Genomic DNA, 24,727 nt, shown 5'->3' on the forward strand with positions numbered 1-24,727 from the left:
CATTATTGTGGTTCTGGGATCCGAGGGGGATCTGGAAAACCGAGGAAGCACGGCAGATAACTGCCAGGATGGTGATTGGGAGGGCATTGAGGAACATCTGTCCTCCACAGAGTGTGAGTGTGGCCAAGCTCTGAGTAATTTTGTGTTCAGGGCGATAAAAATACCAGATTAAAAGTCAGATAAACAGCAGATCAAGTACAATCTGAGCTTGATCAGCTGGAGCAGAGGGCAGGGTAGACTTTAGGGGTCTAATATACCCCTCATGTCTCCATAAAGAGTACCTGTCACCTGCCTTATGCTATCACATAGGGGGCTTGTTATCCCCTTCCTTATGATAGCAATAAAATTAGGTGGAGAAACAATTTAAAAATAAATATAATAAAATAAAGAAAAATTATTAAAAAAGGTAAAAGCACCCCTCCACACACACATATGAAGGCAAATGCTGGTTTGTGCATTCCAGTGTGCTATGATAGTGTAGCTGAGTAACAGCCACACCCTTTAGCACAAGTGTCCTCACACAGACCTCAGGTGAGAGGAGGTGTATATTACCAGGTCTTTTACTGAGAGCTGATCACTCAGAGCAGTGGATCTAACTCTGATGACTATTGAACTGCACGGTCATATTTAGGCATCCTGCACAATTACTGTAACAGGAAATTGGAGGTAAAAATGTGAGAATGGAGGTTGTAGTCTATCTGACTGCATATGAGGTGTGTGAACCACTAAGGATTCATTCAAATAAGAGTTCCCAGAATAATGTTTTTGTACCAGTTGTTTAATAGGATATATTTACCAACAATTCACAAGCTTTTATTCTATTTTCCAAATTAATAAAAAATATCATAAACATTCACATCAGAAATATAAACATATTGTTTAAATTAATTAAACCTAATTTATTTGTTTGGGTCTGCTTCTTTTTTGACTTAAATGTGTCGCGAAATATGTGTCTCACAGTCTTTTGATTTTATAAACAAATCACTGACAAACTATTTGGACAACATGCCACTGACTTTCACGAGATTGTTTACTCGGACTCATTACAGGATTGTGCAGACATCATTAAACAGACTACTTAAAAGAAGGAATAAACCAAGGGGAAAAAACAGCTTATTTTATGTCTACCAAACTGATTTAGGCTCAGACAGCAACATTTTTTTAGATTGTCCATAAACATTAGAAGTTGGTTGGAAGCAGATAGGGTTCAATCGACCTCAGGGTAGAAAAGCTGCTGAGTGTGACAGAGCATTTGGTAAGCTTGCAAGATGTTGTCATCATATAATCATATTTTTCACTGTACACATATTATATCTAAATAATTAATGAATGTCTGCTAGATACTCTGTCCCAAACATATGGGCCACTTGTCAGTAGAATATCTGGAAATCACCTAATGTTCTAGATAATCAACTGATGTATAGCTAAATAATAGCTACTATGTGTATGGGGTCAATATAAGTGTAAAGGTGTGAATAATACTTACCCTTCTGTTTTGATCCACAGAAGCCCAGTTGTAGTCTAACACCCTTTTCCCTCTTTATACTCCTGTACCACCATATGTTTTGATTTGAAACTGATTTTTGTTTGAAAAACACCATACTATACCTTTTTTCTCTTAGTGGAAATTCACTTCCTGATCCCCCATTCCAGTGCTTTATGCTGGCAAGGCACTGGCCACATCCCTAATCACAAGTGCCCTCATGCAGTCTTGCAGTGCAAAGGAAGAGAGTGGGTGGCTTCTACTTATCTCTGTTCTCCCCATCTATCTTATACACTCCATTTGTAGCCCCTCCCCCTATCAATAGGGTCATCCTTCTCCTGTGTCTTACCCCCCATTTATCCCCCTTTGCAGCCCTCAAGTATGTGATAGCAAAGCATACAAACCATTTACCCTCACTCACCAGTCTGGGGGTTTTCTAGACACCTTACTAGTCCAATATCCACCCCTACCAACTTCCCTTACAGTATGAAATGCAAAAGCTTCACTAAACAATGGTATAATGCAGCTAGTGTTGTATTGGGTATTTTTTATGTCATATACTAGGATTTACAACAGACATGGTCATGTTTATATGCCTTGTCTTGTATATCTACTTGATGCTGTGTGTTTATGCATTGATGTGTAGACACTTTGTTGGAGTGTTTTATATTCAATGCCAATGTCTGTGAAAATAAAGCATGATAAAAAAACCTCTGGTGCCTATTGGACTGACTGTCATATTAAGACACACTGTGCAACAGCTGTGACAGGAAGTGTAAAGTCTATGACAATGGAGGTTGTTAGTTCAATGTATATCTAACTACATATCTTATCTTACTTTGCAATCTCCATATATTAACAGAAGTAGAGTACAAATAATAAAAGTTGATGGAAATTTACCCAGGGAGATTTTAGTGTTAGACACAGTGGGCAGAGGTCTCTTCAGGACCAGTACGCACTTACAAAATATTTTGGAGATGTGCATCTAATTATATTGCACTTTGTACATCAAAATATTGTATTATTATCACTACTGTCATTTCTCTTTAAAGTATACGGTGATGCAATGTGATGAAAAATAGATAAACTATGCAGTAACAAATTCAGAGAAAAGTTGGAATCCCTTTTATCCTTTTTATCTATACTTATATCAGTTTATTGGCTCAGTACGTACTGGCATCACCAGGACAGCCCAGTAACTAGCATGTTTAAGAGGACAATTAGCAGTGTCAGCCTAAGTCATGGCAAGTTTCCTTTGAGACAGCATTCATAAAATTATATACTGTATATATTTAAATCCTCATCTTCTTCTCCCTTTTTCTACTCTTTGACTAAGCTCAAAAAGCAGCAAAACACGTCAGAGCCAGAGCTTGGCAGGTTTGAATTGTGTTGCTGAGAATACCATACAGATACAAGTATTCAGAAGTAGGGGCTTCGATTTTTTTATGGCATACTGCAAAACACGGTCAGGGATTGACCTGGTAAAGTCAGCACCCACTTGTCATGGACTTAAACCTGTTTGCTTGTGGGACTGGTAGTAACTGTCTGCCATTTCTCAGTGCTGTTTGTTCAGTTTGTAAGGAAGAACCCTGATCTACAGGAGTCTCTGTTCTCTTCTACAGAATTGAAAATCAGCATATGCTCTTCATTACCATTAAAAGATCTGCCTTTTTTTTTAACCCTTTTACTGGTGTTATGAATAGGGACAGATAAGATGTTCTTAGTTGTAGGGCAACCACATCAATGACTGAATCAGAGCAGTGACACCTCCCATACTGGATGGTTCTGTCAGAAGTTCCAATGAGAAACTGAGTGCATGAATGGCATGTACATGAGATGTGTTCTTTCTCTCTAACGCATAGAACTTCTGGGATGCTTCGTGTTGTGTCATATACACATTCCGACAGTACAAATTGTTTGACGAGTGCAAATGAGCATATCTATGATTATGGTATTTATTGTTACCAATTGGAATAATGATGTCTTGTTTGCTATATATATGTTGTGAGAATTAGCTCCAAACAGCAGGGCATTTAGGACGCATCCACTCACTGACATCTTCATGTAAGGGCTTCCTTGCACACTTTTATCAAATGAAAATTCACAAATGCAATTACCGTCACATGGGTTCTTTAGCATCTATTGGCAACACATGCACAGTCAGTCTCCTGGCTTTGCATTTTGCAGCACCACTGCTCCAGTTTCAGACCACTGTCTGTCCCTCCAGACAGTCTCAGTCTTGTGCTAACCTGCACACTTGGTTCTTTCAACCTGCAGCACCCTGCTACACTGGGCTCCACTCTGACTCCTGGGTGGAGTTTTCTTATCTCCCAGGTGGAGCCCTGAACCCTTCCCAACACCTTTATTTTAAAGGCTGTCCACACCTGTGCCATCAGCAGGCACTACACACTATCAAAATATGGATACAGAAATATAGATTACACAGTGGCATTGCCACGCACTGCCACATAGTATATGCTATTAAAGTGACACTCGGGAGTTAAATCTTAAAGATGCATTCAAGTACCTTAACAATTAACAAAAATGTAGCTTTTTTATGTATCGCTTGCCTGTAGATCCTCAAATCATCTCCAAATTAATGCTGACACTGTCCTTCCTTCTGGAGGGTGGCTACTTTTGTTCCCCATGGCCCCTGTGCGTGTTGTGAAGTAGCCACCGCTCCAAGCTTGCTCTCATGATGGACTATAATCTCATATTTAGTTGACTAATTTGTATTGATATTGTAGTCCATCACAGGAGTGAGCTTGGAGCGGTGGCTATTTTACAACAGTATCAGTATGAATTCAGAGATGATCTGAGGATCTACAGCTGAGTGCACAAATAAGCAAAATTTTTGTTAATCAGGTACTTGAATGCATTTTTAAGCTTAAACTCCTGAGTTTAGTTCACTTTAATCATAGAAGCAAACATTTTGGGGCCGCTGTGTTATGCTGAATATTTCCAAATAGACTCTTGCTCAATCCCAAAGAAGCAAACCTTTTTCGCAAAAATGCGCCTACAGATAGGAGACATGTGCTATATATTAAAAGACTATGTTTTAAATCATATGTAATACATTATAGTGGCCAGCAAATGTTTTTGTATAGATCTTTGTATGCATATGTTTTTTTTTAGGGTTTTCTTACCCTGTACATTTTTTTACTGATATGTAAATAAAGTTGATTTTATTGATATGCTTACCTCTCCAGTACAATATATATATAAAAATCTATAACAGCACTGTCTTTTCATACTTACAACTATTAGCCCATATATAAACACTGCTGAAAATAAAAAAAAAGTGCTTGTTATTTTCTGCTTGAAAGTGTAATAATCTAAAAGGAGGTTACACCTTTATTATATGTAATGAAAAATGAAAAACACTTATGATGTTCTGCATAGTCCTTTTATTGGTCCCTATTTCTGAGAGCTGCTGATATTCCACAAACAATTTTATTTTTGGTTTATGAAATCTTTATAATGACAGGGACACACTGCATCCAATAAAAATTAAGCTTTCATTGACTTAGAGAAAGCAGCCTAATGAAAGATGAATTCAAATTGACTGCTATATGTTACTTCCCCTTTAACATTTTTTGACCTTCTAAGCAAAGTCTTTATACTTTAATAAAATGTTCCCATTAACCATATTTACTGCTATATTTACCTCTTCAGGAACAGCACGTATGTTCGTGAATCCTTTTCTGAAGACTACAAAGACTCTGCGAGCGCCACATCGCAATGCCGAAGTTGCACAGTCAAAAGCAGTGTCTCCGGCTCCAAGCACGATAACAGCTCCCTTTATGGACGGCAGTGGAGAGTGACAGGCACACATCCCTGAATAAAGAAAATGGGAGGGAAGACATTTTCAAGTAGAGAAACCATTTTGCATGTCAACTCAACAGATACATGTACTTAAAGCAGTGTAAAATTGCATCTTGCAGTTCCCAAGCACAGAGTGTTACTATCACATTATTCTGCTCCACTGAAAGACAGTTCTATTCCCATAGCCGAAGATGTGCTCGTATGCCTAATTTCATAGTCAGTACACTTACAGGAACTGCATTTTGTCTGCTTTTACTCTCGGGGGGATTAGAAATTCCAGCATTATGGTTTAAATAAGCTTTTTGATGTCCTCGTGCCAGATAATAGAGTATATGATGTTCGATTTGAATCAATTTTCACCTTTTTTTCCCCACTGTGCTACAAGAGAGAATATATCTTTATATAATACAATTCTACAAGTAGTTAAGCTTCATCCATTGTTAGAAAAAAAATGTTTTTTATATGTATGATGGAAAAAAAGATTTTTTTTCAGCTTAAAATATCACACGCAGGTTAGAACTGTACCTTGGTGTTTACTTTAGATGACTAGCACTGAATGTATTGATAATTTGTGTAGTTGTAATTTCAAATACTGAGATTAAGTCCAGAATTGACGTCTTTGTCTATAGCCTTCTAGAAAGTCAAAGAAGCACTAAAGCTGGTTATGGAAGGAAGAACAATCCACAATCTTTCAACTTATTTATTTATTAGGAGTATTTATATAGCGCTGTCAATTTACGCAGCGCTTTACATATTGCACATTAGTCACATTAGTCAGTGCCCTCACGGAGCTTGCAATCTAAGCTCTCTATTGCACACATAGGACTAATTTAGACAGAAATATAGAAGAACAAATAGGAAAAATGGGGCTTTAAAGTGTCCAAACCATACCACATGTCCATCAGACACACATAGTTTTGTATAAAAAATAATAAATTGTATTGCATTAAAATCAACATGATTTTGAGACTCGGTTACATTCAGAATGTCATCAGTATGATACAATAGTACATTAAAACCAAACTACTTCCTTTTGGTACCCACATGTGTGTATGCATTATACTTGTATATTTATATATATTATAAAATCCTTATTTGTCCTAAAAAATATATTTGCTGTGCAATTCACTGTAGGCCCAATCTTCAAGAAGACACTTTAAAAGCCCCATTTTTCCTTTTTGCTCTTATATATATATATCTCTATTACGGGGTGTGGTGCTTATCTCTGCTGGTTCAATTTTTAAGTATTTAACAAATAATTTAGACAGAAGTCAATTAACCTTCCAGCATGTCTTTGGAGCATGGGAGGAAACCCAAACAAGCACAGGGAGAACATGCAAACTCTTTGCAGGATTAAAACTAGGGACCCCAGGGCTGCAAGGTCACTGTGCTGCATATCAGTGCATGCAATCCACTGCCCTCAACAGACAACACTGACACTAGACTTAAGCTGCCCATACAGTGCTCAAATTTCATACAAATCTTGCTGACTTTGCCAAAAATCAAGCAGGATGTGGATCCCTCTGAACTATAGGTGTGCACATGGGGTGTGCTGGGCACACCGTGAACACACCCATGCACACATCGCTGGGGGCATGCTGATGAGAAATGGAGCACCTGTGATCCACAGCCCCAGGGATCCCAGACACCCCATGCAGCTTCCCCCGCGGGGGCCTTAAAACTTTTTTTATGTGAGACTTTTTTTGTAACTTTTTTTCTTTAAACTTATTTTTTACACTTAACTTGATTGCTATCACATTGGGGGCTAAAACACCCTCAATGTGATAGCTAGAAAAAAAATGACAAGTACTCTTAATGGAGACATCAGGGGTCCCCAAGACCACTAATGTCACCTAGGGACCCCGAAAGAAGCTGATGAAGCAGATATCTGCTTCATCAGCTTCTTCTCTGGCTTCCGACTTTAAAGAGAGAGAAAGGGGGAGAGATCAGCGGTGGGAAATGCTGATCTCTCCTCTTTCTCTCTTCGAGCAGCCGCTGTGCTGGTCCTCTCGGTCCCGGGTACCCCAGGGGCGACAGTGGTGCCTGGGATAGCCGGCAGTGGTGAAGGAGGCTGGGGCGCGGCAGCGAAGGGGGGGGGCACACCACACGAGATCATACAACCGATCGGCCGGCTATAGAGTTGGCCGACCGCTTGTATGAGACAGCTGGTAACGAATGTCATCCTTCCCAGCAGGATTCTGCCGCCGGGAAGGATCCGCCGTCCGCCCGTAATTTTACGATGGGCGGACGGCAAGGGGTTAAATCAACTACTGGATAATTTGACATGTGTAACTACTAAAATGACCTGAAATTACATTTTTAAAACTAATTTTATCAGTTTGGGGTCCTGCTGCTCTAAAAAAAAGCCAAGCTAATAGCAAAAGAAAAAAAAAAAACAATTTTACAGCTAAATATGAGCTGGCATTGTACACAGTAACTGATGTAGTAGCTGTGCATGAAAATTGTGCTGTTCTGTAACACCATTAACATCTTTAAGGTATCCCAAGCATCTTTTTTAAAGGATTTGTGGTTTTTAATCTTGCCCTCAAAGCCTCATTAAACAAAAGCCTTTCCCCAATGTTTGGTATTTTTGTTGGTATGTTCCCAATGGAAGCGCCCAGCATCCTACGTGCTTTTGTTATGGCAGTGTGCCTATTAGCCCCCCCAAAAAAGGCCAGAATTAAAAGGATTCACCACCCCCTTCATAGACTTCAATGAGATTTACCACGATGTTTGGATGCATAGAATTTAAAATTAGAATTCTCCAAACCTTTGTTAAATAGAACTCAGGCAGATTCAGTAATTCAAGAAGTTATGCTTGTGATTAAAATAGTTGTTATTGAGACAAGAAATAAAGCTGCACTTTTGTCCAAGTAACTTTTACATCCAGTGCACAGTGTCTTTATGGAACAATGTTCCCTGTTCCTAGATGCTACCCCATGATTAGTACATCAATGTAATACAGTAATCAGAAGCAGTAGTAATCAGGGTATGCCTACTGAACTAATGATAGGCTCCTAAAAAGCTAGAAGAACAGAGTATGCCCAGGCACTGACATATGTGAGGAAGTGTTCAGTTCATTCTAATCAGGCATGGCATGCTAAAGTGACAATTCATTACTAACTTGATTTGTCACATTAAACAGTGTTAATGAATCCCTGTTGGAGCGCCAAACTTTAGATTTTAAGTATATGCCTATTTTATTAGGTGTTACATTTTCTGGTAGAGGAATAAAAGTGTTAGGGGGTGCTTTAGTGTAGAAGCCTAGTACAACAAAAGACTGTAAGCACCGAGAAAGATATATCAGCCTTTTTTTTTTTTTACATAAGTCCACATAACTTTGCCCTTCTATAATCAGGTTGCACATTTATTGTGGGTCAGTAATGTAAATGTAGAAAGACTAACATAATAACTAGGGAACTAGCATTTTAAGAAAGTGTTAAATCAACTTAAATTAGCTAAACACATTCCAGGAGCATCAAAACAAAAGGTGTGCAAAACCTTACAGTTCAATTTCTTTAGAAAACAGAGTAGAAAAGCCCGTTCTGTGCCAGCTTGCTTTAGATCTTTACTCTCTGGGTGTAAGTAATCTCTGCGTGTAAGTAGTGCTCTATCTACAGCGGCAGGGCCGGACTGGGACTAAAAATAGGCCCGGGCATTTTAGACTGAGCAGCCCAATCACATGACCACCGGCAGGCCGCACCCCTCACAACAGGGGGCGGAGCCAAACATAGAAGCGCAATCGAGGGGCAGGGCCGGCCACTAGTAAGTACCGGAGGGCTACAGCTGACACACAAGCCTTGCTACAACCAATACACAAACCTTGCAACAATATAGGAAGCTTGCTAATAGAGAATATCTGTAAAAAATTAGTCAAGGCAACTGGACTTGCTGTATTTTACTTGAGGACGTTTCACTAGTCATCCAACCAGCTTTCTCATATCAGAAATTTCTGAATTGGGAAAGCTGGTCAGATGTCCAGTGAAACGTCTTCAAGAAAAATAAGCGGTCTGACACTTACCCTGCTGAGTCAGAGCTAAAGCTTTCCAATCAGCAAGGCTCATGCTTCTGCTGATTAATGGATTCTACCTTTGACTCAGCAATGGGTAAGTCAGACCTCTGCAAAGAGACCACTGCTTCCATGCAGAAAGAAATGGTCCTCTACAGCATTCTGGCAGGGGACAGACTTCTTACTCAGGTTGTGGCTGCTTTTTAAAATAAAATAACAAAGATTTTGCATACCTTTTGCTTCAATGAACCTGTAATATATTTATATTATTTAAACTGAAAACTTAGTTGGCATTAACCAATGACAACCTATATATTTTTGTTTCATGATAGGTTTCTTTTAAAAAGCAAAATCCAGCTCTAATTACTGTTATTACATTTGCTAGAAAAGAGATGGCATATATAAAAAAATACAAGAAGCTATGTGCCACATAGCAATTCCACAGATAATAAAAACTGAAACATTCCTAAAACTTTGATATATTTTTATAAATACTAGTAAACCATATTTTACATAAACTAGCTTGTAATTAAGGTTGAGAGGCCCTTCATTTAAATGAACACATGAGAATTACTGGTAAATGTAGAGTGTAATATAATCTATACTATATCTGTATGTTACCTAATTAAGAATCTCCAGTGTCAGATAAAGCAATTAACTTTATAATTAAGCCAAGCTAGAATTAAATAATAACAAAAACTCCAATTGGAATATCTCCTTTGTTAAATTTAGATTTTTTGAGATGCAAGCATTAGATATATTAAAACCTATTTAAAATTACATTATTAGTTTGATTACCGTTGAGTTTTTTGCAAAGCTCGGAAAAAATTAAATACTATTAGTAGAAAATGGGTTAATAATGTACATAAATATATTACTAATAAAAAAAATAACTATAGTACATTTTAATATGGTATATTTTTAAAAAGTAAATATTTTGAGTTATTATTGTAACTTCACACTAAAAGAGTAGCGTCTGGGGGCGTGGCCAGCATGTGATCCCGAGCAGACGTGTGCCTGGGCAGCTCCACTCTTCGTAATATCCTGCTACTATCCTGGTGCTGATTTTTCTAGACCTACCTGGGTTCAGGTGAGCCGGAACACCTCCTGACTTGGATCGCCTCCCCAGAACTAGGCTGTATGAGGCGCAATAAGAGCAGATTGACTCGTTCCTCGGGAGGCAGGCCTCGTGGTGTCTCGGAGGCGGCCATCTTGGCTGTGATGGCTGAATGCAGCAAGATGTCGGTGAGCACGCAGACGAGCAGCGCGGACGATCCATCTCCCTCTCCAACTAGCTCTGACATCCTAGCGGCCATCACATCCTGTAAAGAGGCACTCACAAACAAAATCGACTCCCTCTCAGCTGATGTGAGTTTCCTGCGCCATGATCTGGATAAATTCCCAACGCGCATGTGGGAGGCGGAGGCCCGGATTTCACAGGTGGAGGAGACCACGCGGGCGGACTCGACCGAGGTACAACAGCAGCTCCAGGGCCTACAAGAAAAGGCGGTGGACACGGAAAACCGGCTACGCCGCAACAACATCCGCGCGCTGGGCCTCCCGGGAAAAGTGCGGAGGGGAAAACATGCGCCGAATTCGCCGAGACCTTTCTGGCTAAGCTGCATGACCTCCGTGACCTACCACAGACTTTTGTGGTGGAGAGAGCGCATCGAGTTCCGCCCGTCCCGCCGAAACCGGGGGCTCCGGCCCGACCGTTCCTGAATTGCCTGTTAAACTACAGTGATAGAGACCGGGTTCTGGCTGCAGCTAGAGGTCATCCTACACTACTCTACGAAAACACCCGTGTCTCTTTGTATCCTGATTATTCGGCTGAAATACAGCAATGGCGCAGATCCTATACAGAAGTTCGTAACAGGCTCCGGGAGAGAGGTTTGCAATATGGCCTCCTATATCCCAGTCGCCTGCGGGTGAGTGATGGCGCCACCACCCACATCTTTGATACCCCTGCGGCTGCTGCAGCCTGGCTGGACAACACTTGACGGTTGCACGACCAGGAGGGGGCTTCTTCCTGGTAAGCCTACATCCATCGTTTCAAGATGCTTTTGGCCCACTTGGTTTAATTAGCACCCCAGTACTGGTAGCAGGAGCAGTCCTGGAAGTTGAGGACTTGGAGAAGTTCTAGTCGGGATACTACACTGCCCTAGCAGACTATTTTGTTTTTGTTGACTTTTTGGGGATCCTAAGCCTCCTAACACACTTTGCTCTGAGAGCTGTTGGGGTTATGTGTTGGACTGGCAGGGTGGGCACGGGGAGGGATTTTATTTGGGTGTTGACCATGTGGATGCAGAGTTAAATTATTGTCAATGTCTACCTACCTCCGCCGTATAACTCTACTGTATTATACGCATTGTTAGATAAGATTTCATCTCAAGGTCCTGCGAAACTATTGTTTATGGGGGGTTTTAATTCCATGCTGGCCCCGGATTTGGATAGATCTGGCTCTGCTGGATTCGGTCTCTCTGACTTGGGTGATTGGGCGTTGACTGCGGGTCTCACTGAGGTGTGGAGATGAAGGAACCCCACAACCAGGGCCTACGCTTGCTTCTCTGCATCTTACAAGACCGCATCTCGCATAGATCTGGCATTTGCCAGTGGTGCTCTTTTGCCTGACATCGGAGAGGTTGGGTACATACCAGGGGGTATATCAGATCACTGTCCCATGTGGTTAACCCTCAGGACCAGTCAGAAAAGGGATAGAGCCCTTTGGCGACTGGCTCCACACTGGATCTTCTACCCTATGGCTCTGGAGACTATCCCTCCCTCTGTTGCGCAATATTGGGAACTAAACGCCTCCACTGCGGGGCCTGCGGTTGTGTGGGATGCCTTCAAGGCATGTGTGAGAGGCGACTACATGTCCCTCCAGAAGGCAATGAAAAAGGTGGACTCAGCTCGCACGGATGAACTCCACGCTACGGAAGCGGATTGCCTCTCTAGATATGGGCTGTCCCCCACTCCTGACAATTTTGATGCTCTTATGTCAGCAAGACGCACGCTCAGCCTGCACCTTACGGACCTAACGCGCACTGACCTATATAACCGCAAACAACATTTTTTTTAAACTGGGGATAAGAATGGGCGTCTGCTGGCAATGCTATCTCAGGCGGCCCGGCCTCAAACGGTGGTGGCTGAGATACGCCCTGGCCCGGACACATCTGTTACATTCCCGGATGCCATCCTGGAGGTATTCCGGAAGTATTACCCCACCCTTTACTCATCCACACTGCCGGCGGAGGCCCAGTCCCCGGACTTGCGATCTCTACTGGACTCAGTAGCCCTGGGCTGGTTGGCAGATGGGCAGAGAAGCCTTCTGGCGAAGCCTATAACTGAAGTTGAGGTGCTCACAGCCATACGTTCATTCCCTAATGGGAAAACAGCAGGCCCAGATGGTATTCCTATGGAATTTTACAAAACACATGCAGACCTCCTGGTCCCTAGACTATGTGAGATGTATGCCTCGTGTTTGGAGGCAGACTGTCTACTGCCCTCTATGACTGGAGCCCATGTGATCTTAATCCACAAGCCACCTAGAGACCCGACTGATTGTGCCTCCTACAGGCCCATTGCCCTGCTAAATTGTGATTTAAAAATTTTGACCAAACTCCTTAGTGTGCGACTTAACCAACTGACGGATAGCCTGATTGACTCGGACCAAATGGCTTTATGTCCCGAAGGTCCACTGAGGTTAATTTGCGTAGACTGTGTACGAATTTGCATGCATCCCATGATAACAGCAGAACCAGGGTGGTAGTGTCCCTTGATATAGAAAAGGCCTTCGATACAGTGGAATGAACATACCTGTGGGCCACACTGAACAAAATGGGATTTCCCTTGGAATTTACTCGCTGGATTAAACTACTCAAAGTCCTATGGCCTCTATCAAACTTGGGAATAAGCTGCCAGCTCCCTTCCCTATCTGCAGGGGAACTAGGCAGGGGTGTCCGTTGTCGCCCACTCTCTTCGCCCTTGCCATGGAACCCATAGCCGAAGCTCTGAGGACATCCCCCCATATTAAGGGTCTTAGAGTCGGCTGGTTGGAAGAGAGGGTGGCGCTGTACGCGGACGACCTGCTTTTGTTCCTCAATGACCCGGGACCCTCATTGCAGGGAGCCTTATATGTCCTCACTGCATTCTCGAGGGTATCAGGTCTCAGGGTCAACTGGCACATGTCAATACTGTTCCCCATTGATGCAGAGGCCAGGTCTGTACCCAGAACGGTCACTCAGCTCTCCTGGGTGGACTCGTTTAGGTACCTGGGGGTGGTAATATCCGGCTCGCCTCAGGATTTTATCAAACTTAAAGTACTCCCGATCCTAGGTGATATGAGGCAGAGACTGAAGGCGTGGGCGAACTTACCTTTGTCCCTCTTGGGGAAGATTAACCTAGTTAAAATGAAAATATTGCCCAAATTCACATACATCTTTCGTAACTCCCCAGTATGGATAACTAAACCCTATTTTCATCAAATGAATCAAATCATCTCCTCCTTCCTGTGGGGGACTCAGCCCCTGAGATATAAACTCACAACCCTCATGCACCCCACTACCCAGGGAGGCTTAGCACTCCCGGACTTTCATAAATACTTCCTGGCTACCCAACTGGTCACAGCCAACTGGTGGCTCTCAGGTGATGTAAACAACTCCTCGGTTATGTTGGAGGTGGCCATCTTGAATTCAGTGGAGGCACTGACTGGCCTATTATATAGAGCCCCCTACCCTCTCACCCCTTCTATGCGCACTATCAGGGTCTGGCACACGGGGTTGGCCTGGTGCTCTAGAGCTGCCCTAGACATCTCCCCAGAAACTCCTTTGTGGAATAACCCCCTACTGCCCCACTTCTACACAATTCCTGACCCCTCTTTCTGGGCAAAGCGTAACATTAAATTAATATCAGATATAGTAGAGGCCAACTCCCTGATGTCATTCACCGATCTAGCCACTCACCGCCCCATCCCACCCAAATTCGGTTTCCGTTACCTACAGCTCTCCCACGCCTTCGGCTCTCAGTTTCCGGGAGGTAGGATCAGCTTAGGCAAGTCCCCCCTGGAATCACTTGCAAGGACGGAGGGACTGGTGAAACCTGCCTTTTGTTTCTGCAGCACCCTGCAGACCCTGACTTCCTCCAACCTATCAGCATTACAATCCAAGTGGAGGATGGACATCCCCAGTCTGGATGAGGAGGACTGGGAGGAGATCTGGGATGAACCGTTTAAACAATTGGTCGCAATAAGGGATAGAATGGTACAATTTAAAATTCTTCATAGAGCCTATTTCAATTCTCACCGTCTACATAAAATGAATCCAGCCATCTCTCCATCCTGCTGGAGATGCACATGTCAGGAGGGGGACTTCTTCCATGTTTTTTGGGAATGTTCCCTCATTTCCTCCTACTGGGGCTCTATAGTGGACTTTATATCTGGGGTCACCTCTTTGCCACTGACACTGTCACCTAAGGTGTGTCTTCTGGGCCTGGTGGAGGACATAGCTCCGACCAGGTCTGAACACACGCTGATAGGTTTGACCCTGTTTTATGCCCGCGCTGCTATTGCCATGAACTGGTAGAAGCCGGCCCTGCCGGAATTGTCCTTCTGGAAGAAGCTAATAAATGATAATTTGCCTCGATATCAGGACACATATGCCCTCAGGGGATGCCCTAACAAATTTCATAAAGTTTGGGATAGCTGGCTGGAGTGCACGAACTCAGCGGTAGACTATGCAGCAAGAGTCTGAATGGGACATACTGCCCCTCTGGGGGACCTAGGATAAAACTGGAGCCAGTGTCATCCGATCAGGCCAGGAGAGGCCTTAGGCCACACTGAAAGAGACGTCTTTTTATAATAAATAGGATGTGACCGAGCCCCTAGCGACTAAGCAGGTGAGCAGCTAGTTTTGGCCAAGTGAGCTATGCACCTGTACGTTGGGAAGTTTCCCGAGAGGGGTAACGCCTTCTGTCCTGTAGTAACTGTTGTTATTGTTATTTTTCTATTTAGACCTTAAGTTTAGCTGTATAATTTAACATTGTATGCATAGCTATGCCTGGTGCCCTCTTTGGACACAAATAGCTTGCACTGTTGTGTTTCAATGTGTAATACAATAAATTATTTTCTCAAAAAAAAGAGTAGCGTCTCACATTTTTTGTTGCTGTTCTATAGTCTGGCCAATGACACATATGTAAATGCATTTTTTTTGATCTTTTCAAGATCAAATAATTTAATTAGTTTCCCCTTAAAGCAATCCTGTTACCACTCTCTGTACATAGCATGTTTACCATACCTTGTTAGTGTAGGCGCTTAGCAGTTACTGACATAACCTTTCGTCTTTTAATTTGTTCCCCCATTTTGATGGCTAAAACTTGAAGTGGTTGAATGAAGACATTTAAGGCCTTTGGGGTTAAAATGGGGTAGATAACCCCCTATTTAGTTGTGAACAGTTCAAAGGTTTGAATAAAAACCCTGAAACCTTTCTTCCATTAGAACAATGTCAATATCTCCTTGGCTCAAAAGATCTGCCCGAGTAGCATGCTGCTAACTCATGTGGTTAATTTGGACAATTTGAAGCCGGACAGAAAAAGACAGTGAAACTCTATCTTGTAGTGCCTGTACACTTTAGTGCTCTTGCCACTTCCTGTGAGCTCAAAAAAGCACAGAGACAATTATATTTGTGGTGTAAGCTACTAGCCCAGCAATCTACAATAATATTGCTAAAAAAGAAAAGGTAGATATGTTTGAAGTTCAGACAATGTGACAACCATGGCTCCCTCCATAGATACAATGGAGAAATGAATGAAGCCACCACAATAAAGGACTAGTAAGCTACAATACATTTTAACTTTTGTTTTGGGGTTTAGATAGGCTTTAAGCAAAAGTAGTAAATCACCTCATGAATACATTAGGTTTGGTTTGGTGAATAAACCTAGGTATTATTGTTCTTTCTGAAAAATGCTTTATGCATTCAATTTTCCCTTGACATATCTGTTAATATATTAATTAATAATCTTCAGTAATTGTATTCCTCACTGTTCTTGCTGTAACATAAAACTTCTTGGCTGTCGAAATTCTAGGTAAGAAATACTATCATTTACTATATTTTTTTAGTGTATATTTTTACAGAAAGAAAAACATAACAAAGCCTTCCAGCAATGTAGCAATCATATGAGATGCGGTCTTTAATCTTTCTAAGATATAGCATAACTTTTACTGCCTGCCTAATATTACCTGCCGCAAGGAGCAAAATTTATCTTTTCCTTGCATAGCTAAATCACATTCACTACATAATAAAACATATATGTTAAATAATGAATTACGACATCCTCACACTAGATTTGTATTTACCTTACTTATAACAGAAACATGATATTGCTCTACATTAAAACCTAAAAGTGATTTTAGCTCTTTCAACTGATGGAGGGAGGTATTGGGAAAAAAAGTAGAAATGTGTTCACAAAAGTTTCAGGAGAGTTTTTGGCAGAGATGTCTATACTTGCTCATTGAAGCTTCAGAATTTTTTATGAGATGGATGGTCCCGCTTTCAACAGCCTGGGGGGGCATACTTACAGCTTCCATTACAATCAACAACTCTGCAGGTTCCGGCAGTTCTAATGTGAATGTTAACTATAAAATCTTGGCCTCCATATTTTTATTCTGGCTTAACAGGATCTATCAAATGTCAACTGCATTTACCACTTCCATGGCTTGCAGAAACTTTGTTTAGTTTCAGGAGAGTTTTTGTCAGAGATGTCTATACTTGCTCATTGAAGCTTCAGAATTTTTTATGAGATGGATGGTCCCGCTTTCAACAGCCTGGGGGGGCATACTTACAGCTTCCATTACAATCAACAACTCTGCAGGTACCGGCAGTTCTAATGTGAATGTTAACTATGAAATATTTTTTTTGTGGCTTAATAGGATCTATCAAATGTCAACTGCATTTACCACTTCCATGCAGAAACTATTGAAATAACTGAGAACATAGCCTGCCCTGTGCATCTTTATAGTTTTACATTTTGTTCTATTAGATATAGACTTTTTTAGTTTACTTTGTTACTGGAGATGAAAAAAAACTCACATTTGCAGTTTTTACCAGTATTTTTTCTCTACACAGTTAAATGTATTTTAACCCTAGACACAAGGCATTCCCTATAGCAAGAAGGCCACAGACATGCAGTTCTCTTACTACACTGGCCCACAAGTCCTTCAGCATTGGCTACTTTGACAGAATGGTCTGACACTTAGCCATTGTTCCATACTCAGGAAGCAGGTTGCTTGTAATAATTACATCATTCCTGTGCTGCTAGAGGGCAATAATCAGTTGGAGTAATTCCTTATGCACCCAATCCCTGTGCAAATCTCTGTGCAATGAGACTGATCATTTTCTCCTTGTGTTATCTGCACATGTTGCTTTCACCGTGTGACTGACCCAAAGTTAACAATACTTTACCATATTAGCAAATGTCTTAGCAGATACTATTCACAACAAGACACCTGTCTATGGCTAGCTTTGATTTTCTTTGCCTTCCAACCCACACTTCTAAGGACAATCAGTAAATGCATGTGCTCACCGTGTTTGCTTGCTTTAGCTACTAGTGGTAAGAAGTCTTTTGATGTAAAGAAGCCTTGTCCTGTTGTAAGACCTTTAAAGATGTCATCAACCTTAGGTTCTGGCAGTCCTGGGAGAAAAATGGTAACATTTTCAGTTAGAGGTATTTAGTCTGCTGGCTTCCAGGAAAAGGAAATCATAAAAGAACTCAAGCATTTAGTATTTTTAACAAGATATGTGTTTTCACAAAAATAAAACTTCCTTTCCAGCCACTAGTTATCTAACTATACATGTTTTTCAGGCTCCATAGAAGCTCTCTGAATGGTACTAACTACAATGTGTATTTGCCTAGTGAAGCATAAATGTTAAATATTGCCAAGCATAGTGCTTGGTAGACATGTGCATGGCAAAAAAAAAAACATTTCAGAAGATATGAAAACTAAAAACATTTTCATATGTTTCGTCAAAGGAAACAATTTTTGTAATGCTTTTTCAGATTCAGAGGCAACCACACAACAAACTGCAAAACAAGCAGCGGCCATATTGGAGTGTATCTTGGTATACACTAAGATGGCATTGCCCGCATGTTCGAGTGCTGCCACCTTGGTGTATACCAAGATTTACTCCAAAATGAAGGTGCACATGTGCAGAACGAGCTAGCAGGATAGTCAGCATATGATGTCACCGTCATGTGACATCATGCGCTCTGCCTCCAAGGTGGCGGCAGGCATGCACAGAACGCGCCAGCAGCCAACATGGCCACCACACATTCTGGAGACAAATGTTTCTATGCTCAAATATAATTTTCGTATGTTTGGGCATACAATAAATTTGTTATTTCGGATTCAGATGAAGCGCTTAATCAACTGCGTTTCATTGATATGCAGGTTCGACCGAGAAGGAATACGAATGCACATGTCCAGTGCTTTGTAAAAATATGTTTTTGAATGCTAAGATTTTATGAGGATCATAGGGAATAAATACATGTCAACAACAAAATTAAATGTTGCAATACTAGAGACCTCTGGAGGAATTGAGCATATACATGTAATTTTTGTAACTACAGAAAAACAATGGTTACATTGATATGCTCTCCATTCTCTCCAGCATTCTCTTAAATTGTAACATTGTTTCCCACTACTAACATGTAACATGATACTCGGGTCCATCTAGTGGTCATAATGCAGCATTTTCCCAATCCATTCTGTTCTTTAATTATTAACTTATTAAAGAACATTTGAAAAGAAGAGAAAAACTATTTTATCTTCTGGTCAACCCATAAAGAACTGATATACCTGTAGTTTCTTGGACAAATAAGCTATGCAAACCTTTTAATAATTGATCATTAATTCTGTCTCTTCATGTTCTGTATCCAGTGCCAAACAGTCTAACATAGTCCAAAGTATGTGAAAAGTCTTGTCTATCCTTAAATATCATCATTGTTACCTGACATGCATATTTTGAAAAATATCCATTCCCACAGGCATCTGTGTTAACTTTTTTGCTCCCTCTTTTCTTTGGCAGAGGATCACCTTCTCAGGTGTACTAAATTTCCAACGCCATTGCAGAATGTGTCACTTTGTTTTATTTCCAGTATCATCAAACATGTTGTACTCCGTGAAAAAATACTGTGCATGGAATTTGGCCCTTCTGCAGCATATCTAATTCTAGTCATACACACATTAATTCTATTCATGGTAAAATAACTTGCATCAATCTGATCATTTTCATTGTAAGAAAAAAAATAACTAGCAAACAAAAAATATTATTAAGATGTATTGATTGCACCACACAATTGGCCTAAAAATCTATTTGTTTTTATCTTCATTGGGCAAAGGTGATCAACATGGTAAGAAAAACTATTGATATTTGCTAGATTCGATTAGATTATTGAAACAATGTATGGCCTGGATTAGGCTGAAATTAGTGATTTGTGCAGGTTTCCCTTTCCATTACTAACAAGCCTGAGCAATGCCTTTTTTTGTCCTAAGGGATCATGTACCCCAGCACTGATAATATGTCCATACCCATCTGCACCAACTTGTTGATATATTTGCCTAGAAAACGTTTACTGCTGCGTTTTATGTTTTTTTTTTTTCTGGCAGCAGCACCTCTGGGATCCCAAACTTACCTAACAGTGCTCTAATAGAATTACACTTTAAACATTTCAGAATTTTTGACAATTCAAAATTTGAAAGCATTGTCATTGAAAGAGTTAAAAAAAATACAAGTTGAAACTGTACAGCACGCTTCTTTACAGTGAATTATACATTTAAAGAAAATAATGGCAGAACCTTTCAGCACAATGATTTTAACGAGCTGCCTATTTTTTAAGAGCACAACTTAGCTCTATAGCTGAACCTCGCACCTCACTGAATCAATACAAAATCCACATTGACTGCATTGCTACCTCTACAGTCTACTTCTTTATTCAACAAGCAGAAGTAGGCATTAAAATAGGACATGTGGCTTTGTAAACCTTTTATAAACACAAGTTTGCAACTGAACAGTATTGATCTATACCTCAGTGGTAGATAAATGAGAAAATCAGCATCACATAAGGGGGGAAAAGAATAGAAAAAAAGAGAGAAAGCCAGCTCCTTGGGAAAAACAGAAATCTAAGAAATAATGTTTCAAAGACATTGCAGTATAAACTTGCTATACTGTTCCAGGTCCCTGTTCTTTTAGTCTATGAAATACATATGCAATACAATTCACAATTTAGATTTAAATTTCCATTTTAATGTGATCTTTTTTGCCAAGCATTGTTTAAGGAACCAAATTATTAACACTAAGTTAAATTATAACAGTAATATTTTAACAGCTAGATGCAACAATTCAATATCTGACATTCCCATGATAATTATCATTCTGAGATATATATATAATACACAAATTAGGAAAAGACATGCAGTGCACAATAAACAGCCAGGATGAAAATTTCTCCTACAACTGTCCCTCTCTCTTTATGAAACAACTTGTCACTATTGGCTTTGACAGCATGTGTCCACAGCTGGTCCTAACAACTATCTGGTTGTTCCTCTGGACAGTATCTTTATTGTCTAAATGGCCCAGAATCTCAAACTATGAAAATACAACATAGATGTTCCACATTTCAGTTACTGTTCTCTGTCTGAGCCCAATGCTTTTCAGTACATCCAGACTGCAGCATGTCAGGGGCATTTGTACAGCAAATAATCATGTGACAAGAGGCTACATTGTCAGCCAGTAGTTTGTGGTGAACTTTGCATGTTCGCCATTCACACAACTTATGGGAAAGTTTAGCCAGACACTAAAAGCAAACCCAGTATTGCTTGACCTGTGAGCTCTGGTCAGGTGAAAAATTGAACAGAAGAATAGTGCAAATGGTAGACAAAGGGCCAAGGAAATCTTCCTAAAGGTGCCCATACACTGCACGAATATCGTACCATTAAAACCTATCGACGATCGGAATATCGTACGATCATCGTGCGACACACCCAAATTGGCTCGATAGGGGTCGATCCGATAATCGTACGACCGTACTAATAATCGTACGATTTCGATCGACCGACGGAAGTAATCGTTTGATCCCGAGCATCATTCGTACCATGCCCTTTAAAAGGCCAAAAACCAAGTGCATTCTCTCCCACACTTGTTGAAAGCAAACGATGGCTGAGGATATGAGTAGCATGGCTATTGTGATGGTTGGTGTTGCTGTCATTCATGCTCGCCAGCAATGCAGGTCATCGCGTCGAAGACTGTGGACCAACAATTGGTTGCAGAAACGTGACATTTATTCGCACGTTGCTTTGCTGCAGGAATTAAGGGAAAACAACCCTGATGACTTCAGGAATTACCTCCGGATGTCAGATGCAGCATTCAACCACCTACTGGCTCCGGTGTCCCCCCACATCCAGAAGGTTGACACAGTGCGCCGTAAGGCTATTCCTCCTGACCAGCGGCTCATAGCAACACTGAGATTTCTCGCTACTGGTCGAAGCTTGGAGGACCTGAAGTTCTCTGCAGGAATCTCGGCGCAGGCACTTGGGTGCATCATCCCCCAAACGTGTGCAGCAATCATCAGAGTGTTGTGTGATGAGTATTTCAAGGTAAATGTTGTTATTGCACCTTAAACACAAATATGCTTTGAGACTGTTCCACAACACACATGTTTATTCTTTGCACATGCTAATAATACATTATCCATGCAGTTAACCCCAGCTCATGCAATTACAGAGTTGTGTATGATTTGTCCTGGGGCCACCCCTGTGTGTCCTGCTCCACAGATGTCCCAACCCCCCCAAACCTTTGTTCCTGCATCTGGGTGTTGGGATGCTGTTGGACTTGGCCATGGGCCATGCGATAGTGAGTCCCCGGATGCTCCCTGTGTGGCTGTTGCAAGTAGTGTTGCATGTAAAAAGGGGATACATGCTGCTGTGTGAATCTGGGTATTGGGTCATGCGTCTGTGTTCCCACATCATGCATGAGCACACGTGCACTATTGCGTGACCCCCTGTTAAGGTTATTAGGAGTAAGCAACCCATTTTCCCCATGATATCATCCCCGTGCCTGATATCAAGTACCATCTTTTGGGCTCTAACTGTTGTTGCTGATGATCCATGTTGCGCATCTTCAGTGCTGCAACCTGGAAGAACAGGTTACTCTGATCTGGCACTTTCTCCAGGGCCGCTGACGCCTTTGTGAGGAACTGCTCTATTGCCCGGTCAGTAGCTGGCCTCTTGCGTGGCCTCCTGGGAGGTAGTGGGGCAGTAGAGGGTCCTGGTAAACTCTCCTGTGTGCATATACTGTCCTGTGCAGAGAAAGTACACAGATTATGTCAGCATAACGCATGTTTTCTAAAGTGTCACATATCTAATGACATTTCACTCTCAGTTCCCCACAGATGCAGCTGAATGGCAGCAGATTGGCAAACAATTCAACGATCTGTGGAATTTCCCCAACTGCAGAGGTGCTATCGATGGGAAACACGTCAGCATCGCACATCCTGCCAACTCAGGTTCATTGTACTTCAATTACAAAGGGTACTTTAGCATTATCCTACTGGCAGTGGTTAATGCTACATATGAATTCCTGTATGTGGACATTGGCAGGAATGGAAGACACTCCGATGGTGGTGTGATGGAGCGGTGTGATTTCCACATGCGTCTACAGAATGGTTCCCTCAACCTACCAAACAATGAGGAAACCGTAGATGGGATGAATTTTGTTTTTGTTGCTGATGAAGCTTTTGCCCTTGGCGATCACCTACTCAAGCCCTTCCCCATGCGCGGTCTGACAGCACAGCAGCGCATATATAACTATCGGTTATCACGGGCACGCAGAGTGGTGGAGAATGCGTTTGGGATAATGGTGAACCGATTCCGCATTCTCCACACTCCTATCAACATGGGTCTACCCAAAATTGATATATTGGTTTACTGCTGCTGCACCCTTCATAATTTCCTAAGGCGTCAGGGCAACTCCTACATGCCCACACACATCCTAGACCAGGAGGATGTTGTGAGTGGCATCATACAGCCAGGGGAGTGGAGGCATGATGTGGTAGCCCTTGATGGTTTGGGACCCATGCATGCACGTCTGCCAACCACGTCCGCACGACAGAACAGGGTGAAATACTTGCAGTATTTCAATGGCCCTGGTGCAGTGGAATGGCAGGGACGCATGTAGTTTGCACCTGTGTTCAGAATTAATTGAGAAAAAGTCTATTGTTGATTTAATGCATGTCTTATTTTGTTGTGAAAAAGATTGAATTATGCATTCTTGTTTGTGTTGAATAAACGTTATGATTTAGATCTCTCAATCTGTGTGTTCTGTATACATATGGCGGGTTACGGAATCATTATTACTCCTAAGCTCACATGGTCATTACGTTATGCATTACCTGTGTGTTCGCCACAATTTCCGTGGAAGGTCCTTCGCTATCGGACGCAGCACTCTCTTCGTGAGTAGGTGGTGTTTGCAGGCTGCTGATAGATGGCCGTGGTTCTTCATCATCATCCAGGAACCGCAGAGACTCATAATACCAGAGCCTGGGCTGGTACACATCATCAGCAGACGCGCTTGACCTGTGGGATGAGCTAACTTTCTTCTGCTGTTTCCTATAGACTGTCCGTAGATTAGCTATCTTCAGTTTCACATAATTCAGGTCTGCACATGGCGAGATGGTCTTACATAATTCAACAAGTTTCATATAAGCCTCCGTTCGCTTGGAGCGATTACAATAATCCTTGCTCTGCACTCTCCACAGACATGGTAGTTCGCGATATAGATCAATGAATTGGCTCAGGAATTCAGGATGAGTGAATCGCTCTGTCATAATGCCTGTGGAATTGAGAGACGGAATGATTCGTGGGTGTCCAATCCGCACCCTGGCCAAGCAAACAACAAATCACACACCTACACATTGTAGGACTATGTGTACCCCAATGGTTTAAATGCATCTTGGACATGTGGTAATGGGCAGTGACATATAATCAATAGTGAAACACATACTTATGGTGCAGTATGATAAAAACACACATGTGCCAGGCACATTGTAAACACATAACATACACCTGCCTCAACCAGGCCCTGTCCTTCATGCTAGTGTTATGAACATGGTGCTCATTCCAATGTTGCCCATGTGTGACACACTGCAGTAGGCCCATTTGTCAGCCACATCCTGCTCCTTTCCAAACATAGCTTGGGACAAATGCATGTGAAGCACATGTTAGGCAATGGCAATGGGAATAGTGTTGATCTGTGCCCCACATATGAAACATGTCACCTCAAGGTCTACTTATAGTGTCTAATGCCATAGAGTCACTTAATGTGCTATGGTCTGCTACACATACCCTCCTGTCATGCATTGCACAC

The 24,727-nt window shown here is 41.6% G+C and overlaps 1 protein-coding gene across 1 annotated transcript in view; it reads right to left on the reverse strand.

The window, feature by feature from the left end:
* DPYD (dihydropyrimidine dehydrogenase) overlaps positions 1–24,727 on the reverse strand; it is a 582,181-nt gene that overhangs the window by 456,112 nt on the left and 101,342 nt on the right. The window contains exons 6-7 of the mRNA XM_018567128.1: positions 17,892–17,999; positions 5,151–5,320 (exon numbers count right to left, since the gene is read on the reverse strand). Coding sequence (XP_018422630.1) covers positions 5,151–5,320; positions 17,892–17,999 — 278 coding nt within the window. The remainder of the gene's footprint in view (positions 1–5,150; positions 5,321–17,891; positions 18,000–24,727) is intronic.

Source organism: Nanorana parkeri, unplaced genomic scaffold (assembly GCF_000935625.1).
Source record: "Nanorana parkeri isolate BGI_ZX_2015 unplaced genomic scaffold, ASM93562v1 scaffold1012, whole genome shotgun sequence".
NCBI classification, from domain to species: domain Eukaryota; kingdom Metazoa; phylum Chordata; class Amphibia; order Anura; family Dicroglossidae; genus Nanorana; species Nanorana parkeri.